General features: G+C 48.4%; 1 protein-coding gene across 3 annotated transcripts in view; it reads left to right on the top strand.

Moving 5' to 3' along the window:
* XYLT1 (xylosyltransferase 1) overlaps positions 1 to 22,627 on the top strand; it is a 313,185-nt gene that overhangs the window by 79,287 nt on the left and 211,271 nt on the right. For all 3 annotated transcript variants that reach the window (XM_023246430.2, XM_045047341.1, XM_045047342.1), the window contains exon 2: positions 12,236 to 12,274. In XM_023246430.2, the coding sequence (XP_023102198.2) occupies positions 12,236 to 12,274 (39 nt within the window). The remainder of the gene's footprint in view (positions 1 to 12,235; positions 12,275 to 22,627) is intronic.

Raw genomic sequence — 22,627 nt, 5'->3', positions numbered from 1 at the left:
AGGCTCTCAATGTGCCTGCAACGCAGGGGCTCCTGCTTGGTCATCAGCAGTGACGGCTCCCACATCGTGAATCGGGTCATCTTGAGACTGCAGACTTGAACTGGCCTCTTCTCCAGTCCTTTCTCATCCTGCCCTGCCCCCTCTGTGCAGATGTCTCAATGAAGTTTGTGGGAAGGAAACACTTACTACCCTGAATAGATCCTACAGTTATGCCAAACATGTCACGCGTGTGAGTGAGCCCCCCTCCCAACCCCGAGTGCCCAACCCCACTGCAGAAAAGCATAAAAATAAAAGGGGATCTTTGTAGACTTCAGGTCAGCCAAATGGCACTGGGCACTGTGGTTGTCTCCTGGGTGCTGATTAGCAGCTTGCTTGGGGGTCTCAGGCTCTTGCCTGACCTTGGCACAGGGTCTGGCAAATTTGGCTTTCTGGGTGTAGAATGGGTTGTTTAAGAAACAAAGCCATTGAGACTGAGTTGAGGAGAGTCCTCTATTCACTGATGAAAGGAGCTCATTGTACACAATCCATGTGCCCTGCCGAACCCCCTTCCTCTGGCCTCCTCCTCCTTTTCCCTGTCCCCCAGCTGGGGCTTTGTCAGTGGGCTACAGGATGCTGTATCCCAGGCTGTGCTTTCTTCCCATTTTCCTGTCTGGGCAGCTCTGGGGTTGCTCCGTACAGAAGGAGAGCTGGGACTCAGAGCCCCTGCGCACGTTCTCGGCTCCTAGGGCCAATTCTGTTGTCGTGGGTGATGAGCGCGCTTCCTTCCGGGACAGCTAGGAACAAACAGCCAGTTCAGAGGCAGCTGCGTGTGGTGGCTATGCAGGAAGCCAGAAAACAGTGGTGCTAATAACCTCTTCCTGTTCTGTGCTCCGCACTGAAGCGTCCCCATCACCACCTCCCTGTGTGATCCCACCACGCCAGGAAAAATCAAAGCTATTGAGCTCTAGGTAGAGGCTTGTAAATGAATAAACCACAGTGTTGAACTTACTGTGGATTAGTAGAACTTTGATCCTTTTTAGGTTAAGGCATCCCAAACGTTGCTTCTTTGGGACTGGAAGTGAGGGTGGGGTCCTGATGAATAAGCCATTGAGTGGGTAGAATGGTACAGCGATAAACCCTGGTGGCAAAGAAATGGGGGGGTGGTCACCAACTCGGGCTTACCCAGGTGGGTGGGTCAGGGCCGTTGCTGAGAGGAGGGTGTGTACCTACCTTAAGGAAGTAGCAACTTCCTCCAGTTCAGCCATGCCAACCAGCATGCTCACTTGGCCAGATCTTTGGACATTCTAAGAAAAGCCATAAATCTGGATGTTCTGAAATCACCCAATCTTTGGGGGTTGGCAACTAGTAGGAAAAAAAATGTAAAAAGTGCTGTGTATCGTTTAAGTCAAACCACACCACATCTGAGGGTTCTGGTTACTTTTTTTTTTTTTTTCCTAACGTCTATGAAGATTAGAAGGTTCAGTGGGCCAATCTCTGTGGCTTCTGGGCAACTCATGTAACCTCTCTGAGCCTGTTTTCTCCTCTGTAAGTTGGCAACAGTACCACAGGGTGTCCGTACTCTGGCAACAGAGGTGAATGTGCATGGCCATCAGGGGCCTCTCACGATGCTAAAAGCATGATATAAAACCATCTGTTTCCAGACTTGATGGCCATCCTGTGGTAGCCAGCCCTTGAGGATGGAACGAGGATTTATTGAAATAATACACATGAACTGCTAAATGTGTTGCTTCATGAGGACTTTGAAAATAGCTGTCCTAATGGCCACTGTCATTGGTGCTGTCACTGTCATCCCCACTGTTGATAACATTAAGAAACCTAGGAGAAGGCCAGGAGGCAGGAAGGAGACCCTGAGTCTCTTTGCTCTGAAACCACCTGACTTTGACCTTGACTCTGAACATAGGAACCCTCTGTCCCCTGCATGTTCGACGACCAGCCATCTCTTTTCCGGCCCAGGAAGGAGGCTCCCCTGTTCTGAGGCACAGCCTGGAGTTGGGGGTGTCCCCTCTGCAAGCACTGTGAAGTTCTCCCCTTCATCACCCTGTGCCCAGCATCCTGGGGTCAGTTTTCCCCCATGGCTTGAAACAGCAGGTCTGTGTGTGGCATCCTGGAAACACTCCAGACCTGAAACACTGCTGAATTGGTTTTCCCAGAGCTGGGATATGCTATCCTTTGAACAGAAAATGTCCTGGTTAGAGGCTCTTGTGTGGCAGCCGAAGAAGAGAAAATGAAGAAAAGGCAGAGGGGACAAGCATAGAAATTGACTTTGGCAAAAAGGGATGAACCCAGGATTTGGCATTAAGAACCTTGGATTCTAGACCAGGTTTTGATAGAAAGCATGTGGCCCTTAGGACATTCACTTCCCATCTTGAATCTTCTTTTCCTTACCAGAAAATGAACGGTTTGATTCAAGTCAGGGACAGAAATAAGTTTGCATCGCCTAGGAAAATCAGAATCTGTTAGTAATGGCTGCCCAGAGGGCTGTATTGAAACTTTGAGGCCGAGAAATTGCTTAGTAATAGCTACCTTGGGCACCTTGCAGGGAGGCACTGAACACCTATCCTCCACCTCTAAGTCTCCTGGTGCTCAGTCTTGGCTTCTGGGTCTTAAACCTGAACTGTTTGCCCGTGGGACAGAAGGCCCACTCACTAGTGCCAGAAGCTACAGAGCAAAGCATAGTCTCTCTGGAGCTCGCGACAGTATCTGCAGGACACTCAGTGGCATTGGCTCCCGTGGGCCGTCTGCCATTTTGGTGACCACAGCAAGTGAGTGCAAAATTGGTAGGTGCCATGGCATGTGCCTGGGGAGAAAGCTAATTATCACGCTGAGCTTGAGATGTGGCTTGTGTCCATGCGGAGCTCAGGTGGCCAGCTTCAGGAGGACATGGAGTCCTGGAGACAGCCACCAGCACCTCTTGCCCAGCAGTGGTGGGTGGAGGCTGCGTTTCTCAGGTTTCTCCTGGCACGTGGCCTGTCTTGTTTCTGGTCTGAGCTATGAAAAGCCGAACACGACAGAGTGGTGGTAATTGTCCTCCAGAGGAACTGACACTTGTGGCTTGCCCACTGTGCACCAGGACTGAGCAAGGCTCTGCTCCACCATCTGAGTCGGTCTTCACTTTGTCCCTCTGAGAAGGTTGTTGTTAGGATGGTTGCCGTTGTGACAAGTCACTGGCCTGAAGACACACACGAGGAGATGGGAAGGTTACCACTTACTAACAGGTGACCTTGAGCGAATTCCTTTCTCCTTTGAGCTTCGAATACATCGTCTGTAAAATGGGTCTGTTAATACCTACCTTGTTAGGCGGTTTAAATTAGATGGTTCTTACTACCCACTTAGGACAACACTTTGTTTTCACTATGAGCCAATGTTAACTGCTCTTCTAATAATTGTTGATACCAGCCATGCGACCTTAGGCGAATTGCCTTAGTGAATGGAGGTGACCGATACAGTTGTTGGCAGTGACCAGGTAGCAATCCAGCCAGAAGCTTTGCTGTCTTGCAGGGACACGTGCAGTGTTGGTAAATCTCTCATTTTCAATTATTTTTTAATGTTTGTTTATATTTGAGAGAGTGTGCCCACATGAGTGGGGGAGGGGCAGAGAAAGAGGGAGACACAGAATCTGAAGCAGGCTCCAGGCTCTGAGCTGGCAGCACAGAGTCTGACACGGGGCTCGAACTCATGAACTATGAGATCATGACCTGAGCTGAAGTCAGACGCTTAGCAAACTTAACCACCCAGGCACCCCTAAATCTCTCATTTTTTAAAAGAGAAATGAGAAATCTGGATTTGCATGTGACCTATCCTGGTTTTAGAACATGGGCAACAAGGAAAAATATGTCATCGATATTACAGGCCAAAAAATACCACCTAGCACGAATCATCTAGAGGCCACCAATTGGCCATCCCATGTTAACACTTCCTACCACAAGCCTCTCCTCTTTTAGGTAGGTGTGTTCAAAACCTTGTTGTTCGAAGAATTCTAATTCCGTGTGGTTTGCCAAGAATTACAAAACCTCTTAAGGCACACACAGAACCAAGTGTGTGGTTTAGATACTGGATAACTGTTTATTCTCACAGGTGTTCACACCCACCTGGAGAACCATTGAAGTCCTTCCAGAGTTTCCATGCTTCTGTGGTCTTTTGTAGCTTCCGAGGTGATTCACTAACTCCAAGGGCCCGAACTTCATTTTGAGGTCCTGTGGCTCTGTTCCGGGGTATGGGTTACAATCTGTGGAAGGAAGGCCAAGTGGTAAAGAGATCTGTAAATTCTTTTTTTTTTTTTTTAATTTTTTTTTCAACGTTTTTTATTTATTTTTGGGACAGAGAGAGACAGAGCATGAACGGGGGAGGGTCAGAGAGAGAGGGAGACACAGAATCGGAAACAGGCTCCAGGCTCCGAGCCATCAGCCCAGAGCCCGACGTGGGGCTCGAACTCACGGACCGCGAGATCATGACCTGGCTGAAGTCGGACGCTTAACCGACTGCGCCACCCAGGTGCCCCAAAGAGACCTGTAATTTCTTAAAACTTGGAAGACCACAGAGTAAGGAAAATTGCACCCAGTTGAAAGGGCCCAACTCTGCACCACCATCTCTATAAAGCACTGCCAGTGTCCTTGACCTCTCTGTGAGGTTTCTGTTTTCTCAGTCTTTCTTCGAGATGAGTTTGCATTTTCCAACAAGGTGAGGGCTGTGTGATTCTGGCCGGCGTCTGTATTCCCAATGTAGCCTTTCTGAGAGAACAAGGGGACTTGTGTGCTGTTGGAATCCCTCCCTCATCGACCAGTGTCACCGCCATGCACGTCCCCAGCCTTCATCCCAGGAGCCACGGACACATGAGATAAGCTCCTTGTGAAATCCCAGAGGGACACCTGGCAGACAAAGTCCCATTGTGTGAGCACCTTCATGGCTGTGAACAAATCCTGAGGAGTCCAAAGGAGCCACTTATCCCTGGGGAAAGAAAGCTGGAAAGATGAAGGTGATGGTCAGGGTTTCCGGGGCAAGGAGGTCATCACCATGTAAGTGGAGAAAAAGGAAGGAGCAAAACCTTGTACCCCACTGTGGATGGAATGGTTTGTCCCCCTAAATTTGTTGAAATCCTGACCCGCAGTGTGGTGGGGGCTGCTGAGGGCAAAGCTCTGAAAAACGGAAGGAGTGCCATTATAAATGAAGACACTGGAACGCTCCCTCAGCCATTCGTCTAGGTGAAGGCACAGCAAGAAGAAAGCTGTCCATAAACTAGGAAGTCCTGCCAGACCCTGAATGCATCAGCACTTCGATCTTGGACCTCTCTGCCTCCAGGACTATGAGAAATACAATTCTGTTTCTAAGTCACCCAGTCTGGTCAGTTAGAGCCCTCAAACAGACACACACCCATCATGCAAATGTCTAGTGGATGCAGAACGTGAGCATCAGAGTTGCATGAACACCTCAGAGCCTTGGTGACTGACTGGGGATCAGAGGGGAGGGGTCCTATTCTTGGTCTCGCACTGGCTGTCTGTGTCACTTCGGATGCTTCCGGTCTTGAATTACCCATGCTACAGTGCAGGTCTTGTCAAGCTTCAGTACGCATAAGACTCACCCAGGACTGTTCAATGAAAACGCAGGTTCTTGGGCTCCTGGCCCAGAGATCCCGATTCACTAAGTTCATGGTTTTGTAAAGCACCAGGATATTGGTGAAGGTGCCCGTTTCAGGCCGCTTGCAAACCTAAGCATCAGTCCTGGCTCCAACCCTTATCAGGCCTGTGTTTCTGGGCAAACGATCCTCCCTGAGTTTCAGTTAATCTGATCTGTAAAAGGGGGAGCATGATACCTGCCTTGGCAGAGTGGCAAGGATTTCATGTGCTTGGCACAGAATAAACACAGGAAAGGAGATGGCTAAATTTGCCCATTTCACTACTGTCGAATGGGATTGGTTCAGCTGGGATCTATAATGAGTGGCCGTGGAGAAGAATTGTGGCTGATTGGTTTGGGGGTGGAGGTGTATGTCTTAGCCTTCAAAAGCCTGGAAGAAGATGACAAAGAGGAGATAACTTTTGAGCTTTTAAAAATTTGTTTATTTAGGTTGAGACAGAGTGAGTGTGAGCAGGGGAGAGACAGTGAGAGAGGGAGGGAGAGAATCCCATGCAAGCTCTGTGCTGTCAGCACAGAGCTTGACGCAGGGCTTGATCCCACAAACTGAGATCGTGACCTGGGCTGAAATCAAGAGTCAGACACCCACTGAGGCCACCCCAGTGCCCTTGTTTTTGAGCTTGTAACCAAGCAGCAGACGTTAAAAATAGCTGGTTTTATTAAATATGCATGATCACCTATAATGTCTGTGGTAGCCCACTTCCAAGATGAGGAGGTGACTCTCTATACACTTGAACAGTCCACATTTCCACCTCTTAAGCTAGTGTCCTTATTTGTGTCCCCTTTAACTTTGAAAACAGTCCTAGACTGTCCTTTCCGTCCTTCCTTGCAGTAGCTCTGTTGGAGAATACAGTCCCACCTATTCACAGGGTGTGGTTGAGAAAAGTTAAGCTCACAGAAACTAAGTAGTTTGCCTGAGGTCCCAAATCTACTAAGTGGTTGTTAATCTGCTGAATCGCCAAACCCCAGCACCTCAGAATGTGAAGGTTTGGAGACCGGGCCTTGACAGAGGTAATGAAGTTAATATCAGGCCTGAAGTCTGGGCTCTAATCATTCTGACTGATGTCCTTATAAGAGGAGGAAATTTTCGATGCACAGGAGACACCAAAGAGGTTCAGGCATGGAGGGAAGAACATGTGAAGACGCAGTGAGAAGATGGGTGTTGGTGAGTTGAGGAGAAAGGCTTCAGCAGACAGCAACTCTCTTGGCTCCTGGATCTTGGATTTCCAGCCTCCAGAACTGTAAAAATAAACATGTCTGGCACATGGGCCAAGCAGACTAATCAGTGGTGACGTGTGATTTCAGCTGACGGTCTGACCCTGAACCTGCACTCTTCCACTGCATTTTCCTTCTTTGCCCCATATAGTCCCTTGTTACAAGTGACAGCATCCTTTTGGGTCCTTGGCTTGGCATCCGAATTCCCCTTGCACTTGATGGTCTTCCTGGGTGGTCTCCAGCAGGCAGGAACGCTGTTGGTGAGATTTTGTGTTTTAATCTCTGATCCTATAAACATCCCCCTGCATTTCCTGAGGTACCTGGTGTTTGGTAAAGCACAAACTCCTAATGGGGGAGCCTTCTATTTCTGTCCCCAGAGGGCTCTCGGGAAAAGTGCCACACGAGCCTTCTGAAGTGTTCTCCTGGGTGTGTCCGTGCAGAGATTGTACTGCAGGGCCTGGTGTCTATCGCTCTGCTGACTTGATGGGGGCGCCCCGATGGGGGGAAATCTGGCTCTGAAGACTTGAGTCACAGTATTGTTGCCTCCACACCAAAGCCATTGCTTAATACCCAAGAGCAAACACTATCTTAGGAGATACTCAAAGCACAGGAAGGGAACACACTTTCCAATGGCTGAGGCTAAGCTCGAGGCTCACCGCCGACCAGGGGAGCCCAAAACGTTTGAGGCACATATGGAATGATCATGAAATGTCTCCTCCTATTTTCTTCATGAAAGCCTAATTGCTTGTTAAAATCAGGCTTTTGGGCTTGCTGAGCTCAAAGTTTGAGCCTGGCTTCCTGGTCTTGAAGTGAGACCGAGTTTCATTTCTCCAGGATCTGTAATCAGACTCCTACCTATTATTTAAACCGTTAGCTTTGGGAATAGAAGTGTACACAGAGTCCCTTTAAACTCCTTTCTGTCTCCCTCCTGGTGCCCACCAGACATGGTGCTAGCTACTGAGTCGGGATTCCGTAAATGTGTGGATGGATTTGGTGCCCCGCTGTGGCAAAGTGGCTGTGTTTTATTTTTAGTCAGGACACGTGTGCTAATTTCCATTAACCGTGTCCACTACCTTTTTTTTTTAAAAAAGGATGCTAATAGTGGTTAAAGTGCTACTGTTGATTTGCTGTGTGTGTTCTTTCTTTTAGTAGACCTCATCCAGGTTGCAAGATGATTTTTTCTGATGGGGGATTGTGTTCTCCAGTGGAGCTAATATAAAATAATGGAGCACAGGTTTCTCAAGTACAGGGCCCTGGTGTCCAGTCCAGGCTTCAGTACTGTCTGTGTAACCTTGAACACGTCGCTCAATTTCTCTGGTCATCAGTTGGCTCATTTCTGTAATGAGCATCATGGAAGTCTCTATCTCCTAGGGTTGTTACAAGGGGTCAGTGGAATGATACATGTCTAGAAGGTAAGCCAGTGTCTGAAACGTGGTAAGAACTCCAGGTATTAGTTATCACTTACTAGTTCTTACTAGTATTGATGATTGTTGGAAACGGTCAACTAATAGGCCCATGGGTTAAAGTTTAAAATAAACTGGAGAAATGAAACTGGTAATTACCTCAGGGCAAGAGGATTCTGAGAAATCCTGTTACCATTGTTTGTCATGGCATTGGAGTAAATTCAGAGGGACTGGTCCATTTGGCAAAGAGATGAAAGTGACCTCCTATGTAGTATGAGGTCTTGGTGGTTGAGAATGTCCTTTGCTTGGCATAACCTACAGCTCATGTGGAGTGTGGCACATAGTAGGTCCTAAATCATAGCTATAAATGGTAGTTAGTTCAGGTTCCTGAGGTTTGTTTGCATACTTGGGGAGAGTACATAGCATTTTGTTTCCAAGGCTGGACTGTCCATTATGTTTTTGTTAGGATCAATCTTCAGAAAGTGTATCAGTTAGTTACTACCACAATGATGGCTGCATAACAAAGCACCCTGAACTGTGTGGCTTGCAACAACAAGCATGTATTATATATGTGTCTGAAGGTTGGCTGTTCAAGGCTGGGGTGGGCTTCAAGCTGCAGGTTGCATATAGGTTTGTTCCCTGTGTGTGTCCTCCTCCTTGCACCAGCAGGCTACCTGGGGCATGTTCTTGTGGGGATAGCAAAAGCACAAGAGATCATGTTCAATCACACAAGCATATTTCAAGCTTCTGCTTAGGTCCTGTTTGTTAATCTCCCCTTGGATGAAACACATCAAAATGGCAAGCCCAAGGTCAAGGGATGGGGCAGAACACTCAGCAAAGAAATGGAAAGTCATGTGACTAGAGGGCGTGGATACAGGGAGTGGTGAAGAATGCGGGCCACTAAATCTGTCTGCCTGGTTCCCTATTTGACTTCCCCAATTTAGTCATTGCAATAGATGATATGAAAGGGCTTCCCTTGCTTCAGGCAGTTCCGTAGCCCCAGTATCCACATTAAGATTCTAAAAGCACTCCACTGTAGCATCCGAGCATGTTGCAAATTCCCCTTTGGTCTCCAGGAGCCTTTCCCCTGACAGACAGGAATTTACTCTACTGTAAACCAAAGAGTCCCAGTTTAGACAGACACGATGGATTAGGCAGACAGCATCATTGACCCGGTTCCACTTCGTTAGCCTTTCCAATTAAGGAGGATGTTGCTGAAAGGGAGACCTCACAGATATATTGCCATACCTGGAATCTTCTGGATGGAGCTTCTGTAGGGAGAAGCTTAGGTTTTGAGTGTGCACAGAGGGAGGAGATTGAATTTTTGTTGGCAAGTGAATCCTAAGTGTTAATAACATGGCCACTTGGGAGTACTCTGTCTGCTTCCAGGCTAGGTCATTAACATGCTAAGTAGATAATACTGGACCCCTGACCATGTGCTGGGAGGGTTTCTGATCTTGGAATGCCAAGTAAAGAGCCGGTGCTCTACCAGAATCTAAGGATCAGCTTTGGGTTTTGTCAGTACAGTTGACAAGTTGACAGAGTTTTCTGTGGTTTGCCAAGGACGATCGCTTTCAGGGAAGTTGTTCTTAGGGGTTCAGGATGGCATTCTCCCCTCTCCACCCCTTCAGGATTCTGAGCAGTGAAGCATAAGCCCCAAACAATAGCCAAATGGGCTGAGAAGTACAACTTAATTAATCTGGGCGCACACCCAACACCCCAGTGTGGTTCTTCACTGTGACCTGGCTTTGAGAATGAGGCTCATGTTGGAGTCTGAGAGGCAGCTTCTTATCTTCTGGCCAAATCGAGATGGCAGAAACTGAACTTTGGGAGAGACACACAGGCTGACTCGGAGTTGAAGAGTAATGTGGCATGCCCTCACCCACAAAGCAGCATGCCTGAGGCCGGAGTCCCACCCTGTCATAGACCAGGAGAAGAGCCTTGTCTCCCAAAGACAAAAGTGGGTCCTGTCCAGTGTGCCTGACACAGGGAAAATGGAAGAACAGGGTTGCCACTCCCTGTGTGTGAGGATGAAGAGGCTGGTCAGGGGGAGCCCCGTGAGGAATGGCTAAAACACGGAGGCTGCTCACTCAAAAATGCCTCAGCCAAGGTTCTCACCCATATAGTGGCCCCCTCCTCACCCTTGGGAGGGAGCTAGATAAGGGTTTAAAGAGAGAGCCTCTAAAATACTTTCAAGGCTTGAAGGACAAGGCTGCAGTGTCCAGAGAGGGGGAGGAGTATTCCCCTCAGTATCTTCCTGGGTCTGAGGAATATTCTGTGCCTGGGTAGAATGTGGAAATTGGAGTGAGCTGTTTGCCTGTGGTCAACTTGGAGCTGTAGCCTTGGAGAAATGCTGGGGACTGGATTCAGAGCTAGGATCTGGAGTGGGGGTGGGGTGGGTGGGGAAAGGAACCCTTCATCTTGAAAGAAAACTCAGAACAGACCAGAGCTCAGGGTTACTTTGGCATCGTTATAAAGATACCACAGCAGAATCATTAAGAAAGCGACTGACCATTCCCCTAGGGTAAGGGTTGAAAATTTTGCCGCAGTTTTCTCTTTTCTAATTGTGGTAAGAACACAACAGGAGTTGTACTCTGTTAACACTGCAGTATACACCTAAAAATTTTGTTCACTGTAACCACAATGTCGTACAGCTGAATGCCAGGGTTTCTACATCTTGCATGAATGAAACTTGACACCTGTTGAATAGCAACTTCCCATTCCTTGCCTCCAGCCCACCTGACACCCACCCTTCCCCTGTCTGTTTCTGTGAATTTGACTATTGGAGATGCCTCATGGGAGTGGAATCATGACACTTGGGTGCCCATGCTCATTGAAGCCATACAACAGCCAAGATAGGAAAAAAGGGTAAACATCTGTTGATGGATGAATGGATCAAGATGTGGTGAATGCGTATAGTGCACTGTTACTCAGCCTTATGTGACAACAAGGATGAACCTTAAGGATGTTACGTAGAGTGAACCAAGTCAGACCACAGAAGGACAAATACAGCATAATCCCTATACTTCCTTCTTATTCACCGACTAGGGCCGGGGGGTGCTCAATTGCATGGCTTCCTAGAAGCCAGTGCTGGAAAATCTCTTGCCTAAAGCAACGCTTCCAAACTGAGTTTGTCCCTCGGGGCCCTAAAATCAAGCCCATTCTCTGTAACAGGCAGCTTGAGGTTGCTTTCCCAGAATCCTGAATCCAGGGTGGTTAAGTTCAGAGCCGACACAGTGCAGACAAAAATAGTCTTTATGTGCTGGGTTTCCTGTTTTCCTTGGAAACCATTTGCTGAAAAACCCTGCCTCCTCCTCACCCATCCCTCCCGCCTCTCGACCCACCCTGCCCCCCACCTAGAGAGTTCATGTTTAATGACCCGCGACATGACCACCAAGCCTTTCCAGTCAATTGGCTTTTGTAGAGAGTGAATGAATAGGACTTTTCTCTGGCCTTCGCTATCCTGAAAAGGCTCTTCCCCAGCCCATTGGAATGTGCTGCGAAAATGAGGAATTAAGCTCTTCTTTCTCTGTCTGTTCCTTCCCTCATTTTTTGTAAGACCAGGCACAAATTGGTGGCCTTGCCCCCTCATCTGGACTCTGTTCCTTGAGGTGTGTTTGTAATCTTCTCAGGGGTCCATTCTCTCCGTATAGAGGATTTGAACACACTTTGAGAGAAGCAGCAAGAGTGCTTTCTTTCCTATTTCCTTACACTTGCACGTTTGCATGATCTCCATGGCGGGTGTCCCCTTAACCTGTCAGTGAGAAACTTGAACCCCCTTAGTCATCTGGGTGTGGGAAGAAGTTAGGGGGAGATTGGGGATTGGGTCAAGCTCTTCTCATGAGTTGTGGAATGGGGAAGACATTTGGGCAGCCCTCCCTGTGGGCTTGTTAGGCACTGAAGAGATGTAGCTTTGTTGGAAAATGCGAACTGGCTTAGTAGGCTCAGTTTCCCCCCATCACTTACCTGTGTTTTCTCCTCTCTCCCTGCAGGACCCTCATCCAAGTCCACCGATCACCCTGGAGACACAGGTCAGTACCTTCCCCTGATTTTTCTCACTTACCTGTGCCAGCTCTTCAGGGGGCTTGGTGCACCCTCTTGGCTTAGGAAAGCTGGGCAGGCACATCAGACCATCCTCTTGCCCATTGGGATGTGTGCAAGCACACGCAGGTGGGGACACATGCCAGCCGATTGTGTGTGCATGCACATGTGTACCCTTGTATCCGCGTACTCATCTTCAGGGCCTGAAAAGTGACGTCGCCTGTCAGTCTCCCTCCTGCCATCTGGAATATTCCCATGGTGGCAGTGCCTACCTTGCGGCGTTGTGAGCACAGCAGAAAATGGTGTCCGTGAAGTCGTCAGTATGTATTAAGTACTGGTGAGGTAGCTTTTGAAACCAATAGACTGTTGCCTTTCAGGCTGGGCTTTAAGGGGAGCTATCTTTGGATTGATCGTTTCCTGGGCTCTGAGGGTTGGTCACACAGAGAGGAGACCAGATGGACTGCATCCAGAGCCCTGTCTGCCCAAGACAGGCAAGCCTGCTGGAACTTTGCAAGGCTGTGGAGCAGCGTTGTGGCTGTTTCTGGAGTTGTCTGGCAAGACCCACCTGCCTGTCTGCCTCTCCAGCCTCCTCCAGGGGTCCCTGTTCTCACCAATGTCTCTGCCTCAGTCTCCCCTAGGGGAATGAAGGCCCTCCCCCCCCCCCCCCCCCCAGTTCTCCTTACCAGATCAGGAGGCCTACACATGATGGGCAAAGTGGAGTCCTCTGCCTTCTCTTTCCTACACGTATGTTGAGTTCTGTCGACTTCAGGAATGACACAACAGAGCAGGTGGGAAAGAGCATGTGACTTGGAGGATAAGGACCCCGTTCTCTGGCCCTTTTGGGCCATCCTCTGGTCTGGTTCCTCTGAAACTTCTGCCAGTGACCTGTCACCTTAGCTGTGTTTGCCCCATGTGAATCACACCTGTTCCAAGTCCCATAGAAGTACATTGGCCTTAAATCAACCTAATGTACTTTCAGACATGGACTTACTCTAAGCCAATCGTGCTCAGTCAAGGCGATCTTTGACCTCCAGAGGACGTACGACAATGTCTGAAGACAATTTTTGATTTTCTCACCTTGGGGTGGGGAGGTGACTACACCAGGGTAGCAGGTGGGGAGGTAGACTCCAGGGATGCTGTTAAACTTCGGGCAGTGCCCGGGCCAGCCCCCCCCCCCCCGCCCCCCACACAGAGAACGAGCTGGTATGAAAGGTCAGTAATGATGATGATGAGAAACGCTATCCCGAGGGATAATATTGGTGAAATCACAAGCAAGGAATCACATGCTAGTTAGATTTTTTTTTTCCGCAAAACATTAAGAATTAAGCTATTATTCAAGAGTTAAATGATTAAATATTAAACGATTAAATAAAAATAAATAAAAATATATAAATATTAAACTATTAAACTATATTAAAATGTTAAGCTATTAAATATGATTAGTTAAATATTAAACTATTGAATATAAATATAAAATTAAAAACATAAAACTTAAAATACTAAAATACAATTTAATGGTTCCTTTTGAGTTCCCTCCAAAATCATCTACTATACTCTCAGAGCATTTGTTTGTATGCTGTGTTTTGGAAAACAAGGCTCTCCCCAGTCTACTGAGTGGATTACCAGAGAACTTCCACAGTATGTTTTCATTTTTTGTTACTTTTTAATGATTTTTTTCATGTTTATTTGTGAGAGACAGAGCACAAGTGGGAGAGGGGCAGAGAGAGAGAGGGAGACACAGAATCCGAAGCAGGCTCCAGGCTCCACCCTGTCAGCACAGAGCCTGATGTGGGGCTCAAACCCACAAACCAAGAGATCATGACCTGAGCCAAAGTTGGATGCTTAACTGACTGAGCCACCCAGGCATCCCAGGGTGTGTTTAAATGATGGCCCTTCCCTTGATCAGTCCTTCCCCAGAGGAAAACTTGACTCAGGAGAGCCCCTGGGCAGATGGTCTGTGTCCCGAATTCTAGGAGCCAAATCTTATCTCCCAGGGAGGAGTAGATGTGCCCCAGGTAGTTCTGTCCTTGGCTGTCTTGTGTCCTTTACTGTAGAAACCATCCAGTCAGCAATTAAGAACCTCCATGGGAAAGAACAGTCACTTGCTGATGGCTATGGTGAGGGTGACAGCTCGCCCCTACACAGTGACCTCTCCTAGACCCGAACCTGATGCCAAGCCAGCCACAGCACAAGACAGGCTTTCTACGTTGATGCCACGCTATCAGGGAGATGACTCACCTGGGCTCCAGTACCACTCTGTCAGCCCCAGCCGGCTCTTGGGGAGCCGTAGGATGTTCTAAGTTCCTATGTTAAAGAGACTCTGGAACCCAACCAAAGTACTAATGTTTTTCTGTAACTGTTGGCACAAGTCCGTGGCCAGATCTTATGCTGTGCTGGGCCCCAGTCCATCCTGGGACTCATGATGGGATCCTGTTCAGCTGCCTGCAGGCAGGTCAGACAAGAGGGACATGGATGGGTTTTCTGGCAGAAAGTAGTGTCCCAAATATTACCCATATGGCAGCAGCGAGACAGCAGATGAGGCTGAGCTTGGAAAACCAACCATGCAGTGGTAAGGGACAGGTGTCGGAAGTCTGGCTCAGCTCCTGCTTCTTTGCCTCAGCTCCCTTTGCTCCTCAGACAGGCGTTACCTGGTCCGGCCTGAAGCACAGGTGTCACACGTAGGGCTTGCCTTTCAGATTCATTGTGAGCTGTGTTTGTACATGACATACCTGTGGCTCAGCTTACTTAGTGCTCGGCCTGTGTAGGAACATTGGGCCACCCAGGGTGTTTGTTGGGTCCTCCCCCAGAACTTGGTGAATCCACCCTCAAGCCCCTGTTCTGAGTTGGCGACCAGAGACAGATGGGCTTCCGGAGCCCCTGTAATGCGCTTGGCCTGTGGCAGCACCGAGCTCTGCATCTGCTGGCATCAGCATGCCTCACTCTGCCCGATGGCCACATTAATAGAATGAGGGAGCCTAGTGAGGTTGAAATCCCTGGTGTCAGCTTTCCCTCAGCGGGCTGCTCCTGGGGTGCACCAAGGAAGCCCTGACTTGCCATGGTGGATGCTTCCCTAGTCTCCAGATGGTGGTTACCCGGGAACCAGAGGATGTAGTAATGAGGAGAAAGCCAGTGTGAAAGCCGTGTGAATTTGGTTACTGGCATTACCACGACCTCTGCTCACACTGACATTGACCATTTGCTGAGAACTGGCTTCTCCCACTATATCTTCACCTCATTATGTAGGTGTTCTCATGATACCCATTTTCCAGATGAGGAACTTAAGGGTCAGAGAGGTTAACAAACGTGCTCAAGATGATGCTGGGAGCACATAGCATCGGCGAGTGTCAAACTGGGGGCCACAGGATACCACAATCTATCTTCTCAACTTGTATCTTAGTGTTCCAGAAAAACAAGTTGCCTTGACTGGGTAGATGTGAAATGGCTCAGGCAGAACTGGAGGGATGGGCTTGATGTATACAACCCAAGGTCTAGATAAAGGGAACGCTTTGCAAAAGTATCCCCAATGTACTTAGATAAATAGGAAGAGAGAGAGATGGGTGACAGGTGAGTAGGTATGTAGATAAATAGATATAATGCTTTGCACAGTGAGTAATTCTTTGACAGATAGATTGCCACAAGGCTTGTGGAAAAAATGGTTTGAGCAATGGAGCCAATAGAAAATTTGTTTTAAAACAAAAATGAAATCTCTCCCTGTACATCAGTAGTGTTTTTGACCAATTTAAATGCTCATTATTTGATTCTTTCTCATTGATCCCCAAGATGGCTTATTTCTGAACCCTCTCCAATTTGGCAAGGCTCTTGTCATTTAATTTTAGCTTCTCTGCCTGCCTTATCCCCTCTACCCCCCCCCCCCACCTCCTGCCCCCACAAACGGCTTCACTGTCAATTAGTTAATGTCCTCTACTCAAATCCTGAGATACCCTGGGAGTTGTAATAAAGGAACTCTTAGTTAGAACAAAGATTTGTCCATCTGGGTATTTGTGAAGTTGGCTGTACTTAGAAGGGAAACAAACCTTCGTTTGCATTGAGAATTCTCGCAGGACCTGAATATCAAGGGCATTAGGAGGAAAAACTCCTGATTGCTCAGTGTTCATCAACCAACCAGGTACTTGAATGTCTTTGATCTGCTCAGTAACTGGGAGTATAAGAGGACTGAGTTAACTACATTCACTGAATTAAAAGATGATGCTGGGGCCATGAGGATTGTGAACAGAGCTCAGGCAGACAGAGAAGTGGGTGGTAAGAAATTAATACTCCAGAGCTACAGCTATGCAAATTCATTCATCCATTTGCTTACTTAGGTAGTTCTGGGGCCAGGAAGAGGCCGGGCCTTGTGCTAGATGCTAAAGATACAGCAGTGAACAAGACAGAAAGCTCCCTGCCCATAGAGCACCTGCTCTGGTTGGGGGAGTCAACCAGTGAATTTCTGAATAAAAAAAAATGTGCCCATAATTTCGGGTAGTAATAAGTGACCAGAAATACAGGCAGGTCTGTAAGTAGGAGTGGCTGGGCGCTATAGAGAAGCTTGTCCAGGGAGCGTTCTCTTTGGACTCGAGTTGCAAGCTCAGGAACGGAGGTTTGAGCTGAGAGCATACAGTGGAGAAAGAGTTACAGGCAAAGAGACCACAGTGAGAGCATTCTGAACATTTTGCATATTATATCTGGATTCCTATAAAAATAATGCCACTTTTCCTTAGAATCAATTAAAGTGTTAGCTCCTTCGAGCTCCTTCAATGCCTTTGTGTCACTAGAACGTCAAGATGAATAAGGAATTACCTTATCAGGCAAGGGTGAAGGGAAAGGACTGGTAAGGGAGGTGGGGGGAGAAAAGGTGGTCACATTTGGAACCAGCCTGTCAAACTGATGTCCAGTGCATCTTGCCAGGGTCAAAGGAACTTAATAGCTCCTACGGTACTGTGCAGATACTGGGGACTTAGGTAAGAAATCTGGCTTATACTTAGCATTAGCTAATTCGCTGGCTTAAGTTCTGCTGAACTAAAGCCTCCCACGAAACCAGCGGTTCACAACTGGTTGTGAATTTACCCCCCCAACCCCGCCCAGGGGACATTTGACAATGTCTTGAGACATTTTTGTTACGACTTGGGGGTGGGGCAGTGCTACTGGCCTCCAGTGAGTAGAGGTCAGAGGTGCTAAATACCCTGCAGACACCTGAGGAAGAATGATCTCCCAAATATGAGCAGTGCCAAGGGTGAGATACCTTGGTACACCCCTCTTTGCTCTGTGGAAAAAGATGACCCTGGCCATGGAATCATAACCATGTAGAAAAGTGTAATTTGTTCCTTCCTAGGTGTTGCCTCGTTTATGTCCAAACGTCACCCTCTCTGGTTAATATCAGACTTGTCCCATCTCCAGCCATGACATACTCGTCACCCAGAGTCTCTGGGTCTGTGTTTGCGTGCATAGTCACTGTCGAGTAATGACTCGTGTGTGAGCATGTGCATGGCGTAGGTAAAAGGGAAAACACCTTTCGGAGATGGTTTCCTGAGAGATTTATGGCTCAACAGTGCAGGGAGTGTGCAGCGTGTAAAAAAAAAAAAAAAAAAAATGAAAATGGAGCTACTTGGCTTGGGTTCAGAGAGGGACTGGCCAAGGCTTGTGGCCTGATGGAGCAGGCTTTGCAAATAACTCGATTTGGAGGCCTGGTTCCTTTTTCTGAGGCAGACCACAGCCTCCTCCGTGCAAACTTCTCTCTGTGGAAGCTCTTTGCCGACTTGCAGGATTAAAGCAATTGCTGTCTCCTCGCCTCTCTTCCAGCTCTGGGCTTCGATTAACCTTTTCCTCCGTGGAGAGCGGTTTTTGGAGCAATCAGGGAGCTTTTGAATGGCTCTTACCTGAGTCTCCAGCCCATTAATTCTTATGGTGCCCAGCATCTGTTGAGAGGACAGCGAGACCAAATTGCTTCTCAGCCCATCTGCTTTCCTCCCGCCAGCCTCCTTGGGGGAACAGAACCTCTCTGGAGCAGACACGGCTGGTTTTGGGACAGGCCGAGTCCCTCTCCTATGATCTTTGCTTCTGGCTCTGGTTTGCTGGGTCTTTAATCAGCCCTGGTGGGGAGTGGAGCAGGGAGGTGACCAGCTGGACCACTGCTTGGGCAGAGACAGGCAGGGAGCCTGTTTCCTGAGAACGGAAACATTCTCAGGGAGGGTTTGTGGTCCTTGGTCCTGGGCGCCTTACTGGTCTGTGTGACTCAGGGTGAACCATGTGATGCAACATTCCACAAATAGCCGACAAGTTCCCCCAAAGCCCAGCTACATGTACTGTTGTGAAAAATAGATCGTGTTGAGATCACTATTCATCCCTTCTTGGTGGGAGCTGACTTTGCCCAAGATGTTGAAGGTTTGAGTTTGGCCGTTGACTGAGAACACTTCAAAATCATGACTCTTGTCCACAGTGACTAACGTACCTTGAATATGTTTCTGTGTTTTAAGATTTTTTAACTAGTCGATATACACAATGTTGGGCTCGAACTCGTGACTGTGAGATAGTTACATGCTCTTCTAGCTGACCCAGCCAGGTGCCCGTTGAATATAGGGTATCATGAGCTGCGAAGTGTGCAACATACGTGGATTTGTAAACTTACCGTTGTTAGCTAACCTTCATTAAGCACTTCGAGTGGGTTCTGGGCATGTTTCTGAGCAACCTCTTGGTATAGGTTCACTCATGCAGATTTCACAAGTATCCCCAATGGGAGGTGTATCAACATCATCTCCGCTTGACAGACAAACAGGGGCGCAGAGAGGTTAAGGTGCTTGTCCAGGAGCTAATGGGGAGAGCAGCTAGGATTTGAAACTGGCCATCTAGCTTTCATTTGTCAGGTACCACAACCCCATGAGACAGGTACTAATCTTAGCCCATCTTCCAGATGAGCCGACTGGAAGGCCACGGAGACCAAGTTTCCTTTTATTTATTATTTTTTAAATGTTTATTTTTGAGAGAGTGGGTGAGTGTGCACATGTGAGCTGGGCAGGGTGAGAGAGAGCGAGGCTCCCAAACACGCTTCACGCTGCCAGCACAGATCCCAGCATAGGGCTCCATCCTGCGAACTGCAGGATAATGACCTGAGCCAAAATCAAGAGCTGGACCCTCAACCACCTGAGCCACCCAGTTGCCCCCAATTGTTCTTTTAAAGGTAATTCGGTTAGTAAGTGGTAGAGGCTGAATTAGAAACATGATCTCTTTTACTACTTGGTTGCTGAGGATACACATGAAATGTACAGATTGGATGTAGAGATAAGAGGTAGGTGTGCAGATACAAACATGGTTGTAGACCTGTGAATTATATACAATATGTGTCATGTACAATGCACACATTGTAATATGTATATCCTAAATCAGATGTAATGTATATTACCAAAATATGACCATATAGCTAATCTATGTATCTTCAATTTGTAGCATTCTAATGTATATACATATGATGCTGCATGCATGTATCATGTATACACTATAATGTATGATACAGAGGTAAAGATAGTTTAGATGCAGATGTAGCTACAGCTAGAGATGCAGTTATCAGTAGAAGCACATACGAGTGATGGAGAACGCTCACTTGGCAACCCCAGGCAGATGGGTCTGGAAACAGCTGTCCATGCGGAGTGGCGTGCAGGTGAGGAACCAAACCTCCAGGCTGTGGGAAGTTTCGCCCTGCAGAGGGGAAGCAAAGTGGCGGCCCATGGGGGAGTGGACACCCACATTTCCTTTCTGGCAGGCGCATCTTCTTAGAGAGACTCCTCACACCCCCTCTTTAAGCACAGAGTCAGGAGCCTGCTGTGCTGCCCACTGAGCAACAAGGCAGTGTCGCCAGATTTGCATGGAGTTGCAAGCCAAAGCCTGGGTGAGGAGGCAGTGCTGCTGTTTGGTGGAAATATCAAACGTACCAGCGTGTTTGAAGCTCAGTCTGTCTTCTCCACGGGCGTTTTTGGGCAGGGCTGTGCAAACCAGCGAGCTTCAAAAGAGCAGGGTCCAGTGCTGGAATGTTCAGGCTGGGTTTTGAGGTTCTAGTTATCAAGATAACTCAGGAAAATCGCTTTTCACATGAAACAGCAGCCTGATGGAAGTCCAGGTGTATGAGGCATGTAAAACTCAATGTCCAGGGCCCAGACTTGCAGAATATCACAGAAGAGGGCCTCCGATGTTCCTTGCTATACATTATTTGCATGTAGGACTTGGTTAAGTGCCTCTTGGAGGTGATCTCCTCTCATCCTGACAGCCGTGCCCGGGGAGGGGACTCTGGGCCCCCTCCTTAGCAGGTGCAGACCCAGAGGCGTCAAGAATTTAAACACTTGGTCCAAGACCATCGTGCTCCTGACGTACTGACATGAAGTGTGTTGGGGGTGTCTCCTCTCCCCTTGCCCCAGCAGATCCGCTGTCAACCTTTCTTTTCCTGTCTCTGGGCCCTCAGAGGCTTGACCTTGATGGATTTCATCAGTGTGACTTCTCATGGCTTCCACTAGGGGGAGGCACTGGCAGGAGATGGGAAGGTGGGATGACAGTGGGTTGGGGGTCGTTTTCCATGTGTCTCCCTGTGAAGGCCACAGCTCCCAGAGAGCTGCTATGATAGCTGTATTCTTCAGGATCTGGTAACACCACTCTTCAGGGTGGTGCCAGCTCCCCATTGTGGCCAGCCCTGCTTTGTTTCCCTTAGAAAGGGTCTTGTTATGGGGGCACCTGGGTGGGTCAGTCGGTTGAGTGTCCAACTCTTGATTTTGGCTCTGTTCACGAGCCCAGGGTCATGGGATAGAGCCCTGGGTTGGGCTCCACGCTGAGCATGTAGTCTGCTTAAGATTCTTTTTTGGTCTGCCTCTTTCTTTCACTGGTACACATATGTGCACACACTCTCTCTACGGAAACAACTGTTTGCTTATTCCCTAGGAGAGTAGTATATGTTTCCTTTGGGAACCCTGCCTTGGACATGAAGCCTGCCCCCAGCCCTTTGCTAACAGCATTGCTGGAGTGAGCGACTGTCATTTCATGCCATGTTTTTGTAAAGTAGGAGTGGGGGTCTACCTTCAAGCCAAAGAAAGTCCTCACAATGGTTGCGAGGGAATGGGGAAGCTATTGAAACTAAATGCCCAGTTGTCAATGGCGTGAGTATTTTTCTGGGCAGGGCATCGTAGCTGTCATTCTGTTGGTGACCACTCCCCCCAAACAGAGACACGAACATTCTACACACCACTGTGCTGGTAAATCATCCTGGGACCCATGTATGTGAGAAGAGATGTCCCAGGCAGGGGACACTATGCTCTGAGTCTCAACAGCCACTCACACACATTCTGTCTGTCATGACTACAAGGCCGGGAAGAGCTGTCTCACCTGGGGAAGGGACTGAGGTTGATGGTAACAACACAGCAGGGGTGGGGAGGGCAGGCCATTGGCTCCTCCCTGTAGCCCACAGCAGACAGACGGACAGAAGACAGATTGTTTCTGCCAGCCAGCACGGCTTGGCAAACTCTCCCTGTTCACCGTCACACCCCCAGGAAATACCGCCTTTCTAGCCTTTGAATCTGTTTTCTCAGAAGTGCTCCTGCTCCTCCCTGTGCCTTCTGTTGCCATTTCTCCAGCCCAACTGGTCCTGTCTGGGGAGCTGGTGAGTCCTCTCCCAGCAGGATGAGGCGGTTAGCTGGCCCCAGCTCCAGCTCAGCACAACCCTCCCGCTGTGTTCAATTGCCTTCCTGAAAAGGAACATCTTATTAATAATGATAAGCCCTTCTAATTTTCTTCTGGGAACTGTAGCTCTGTTTTTCCACTGCAAGGAAGAGAGGAAAGGAAGGATGGAAAACTGAAGTTAGCTCTGGTGCAGGTGCCAGATGGGTGGGGCCAAGGACAGTGGTGCTGTTTTACTGTCCCAAGAAGGAAAACCCCAGCCAGCTCGATGCAGGAAGAAACTCCAGCCGTTAAGAGAGGCCTCGCTGCCCCAATTACAGTCTGACATTGGTTATGGGGGAGTGGGAGGTGGCTTTTTATTATGTGGCCTAAGATCCAAAGTGATATACGAGCCTGCTGATGGGTATCTCCCACTGGCCTGCCATTGTTCTGGGATTTTTTTCTTTCTTTTTTTTAAGCAGGGGGAAAGGAGGTTGGAGGAGTTCTGAGAAATTGGAAAGTAAAGGAGCCTCTAGAAGTCAGCTAGTGGTAAGGAAGGGGCCCAGGGTTAAGAATTTCCAGCAGCTTTCTTAGAAAGTTGGCTGCCAGGGGGCGCCTGGGTGGCGCAGTCGGTTAAGTGTCCGACTTCAGCCAGGTCATGATCTCGCCGTCCGTGGGTTCGAGCCCCGCATCAGGCTCTGGGCTGACGGCTCGGAGCC

The sequence above is a fragment of the Felis catus genome, chromosome E3, assembly GCF_018350175.1.
Source record: "Felis catus isolate Fca126 chromosome E3, F.catus_Fca126_mat1.0, whole genome shotgun sequence".
Lineage (NCBI taxonomy): Eukaryota > Metazoa > Chordata > Mammalia > Carnivora > Felidae > Felis > Felis catus.
The sequence above is the reverse complement of the archived record's forward strand: the minus strand, read 5'-3'. Positions and strand labels throughout refer to the sequence as shown.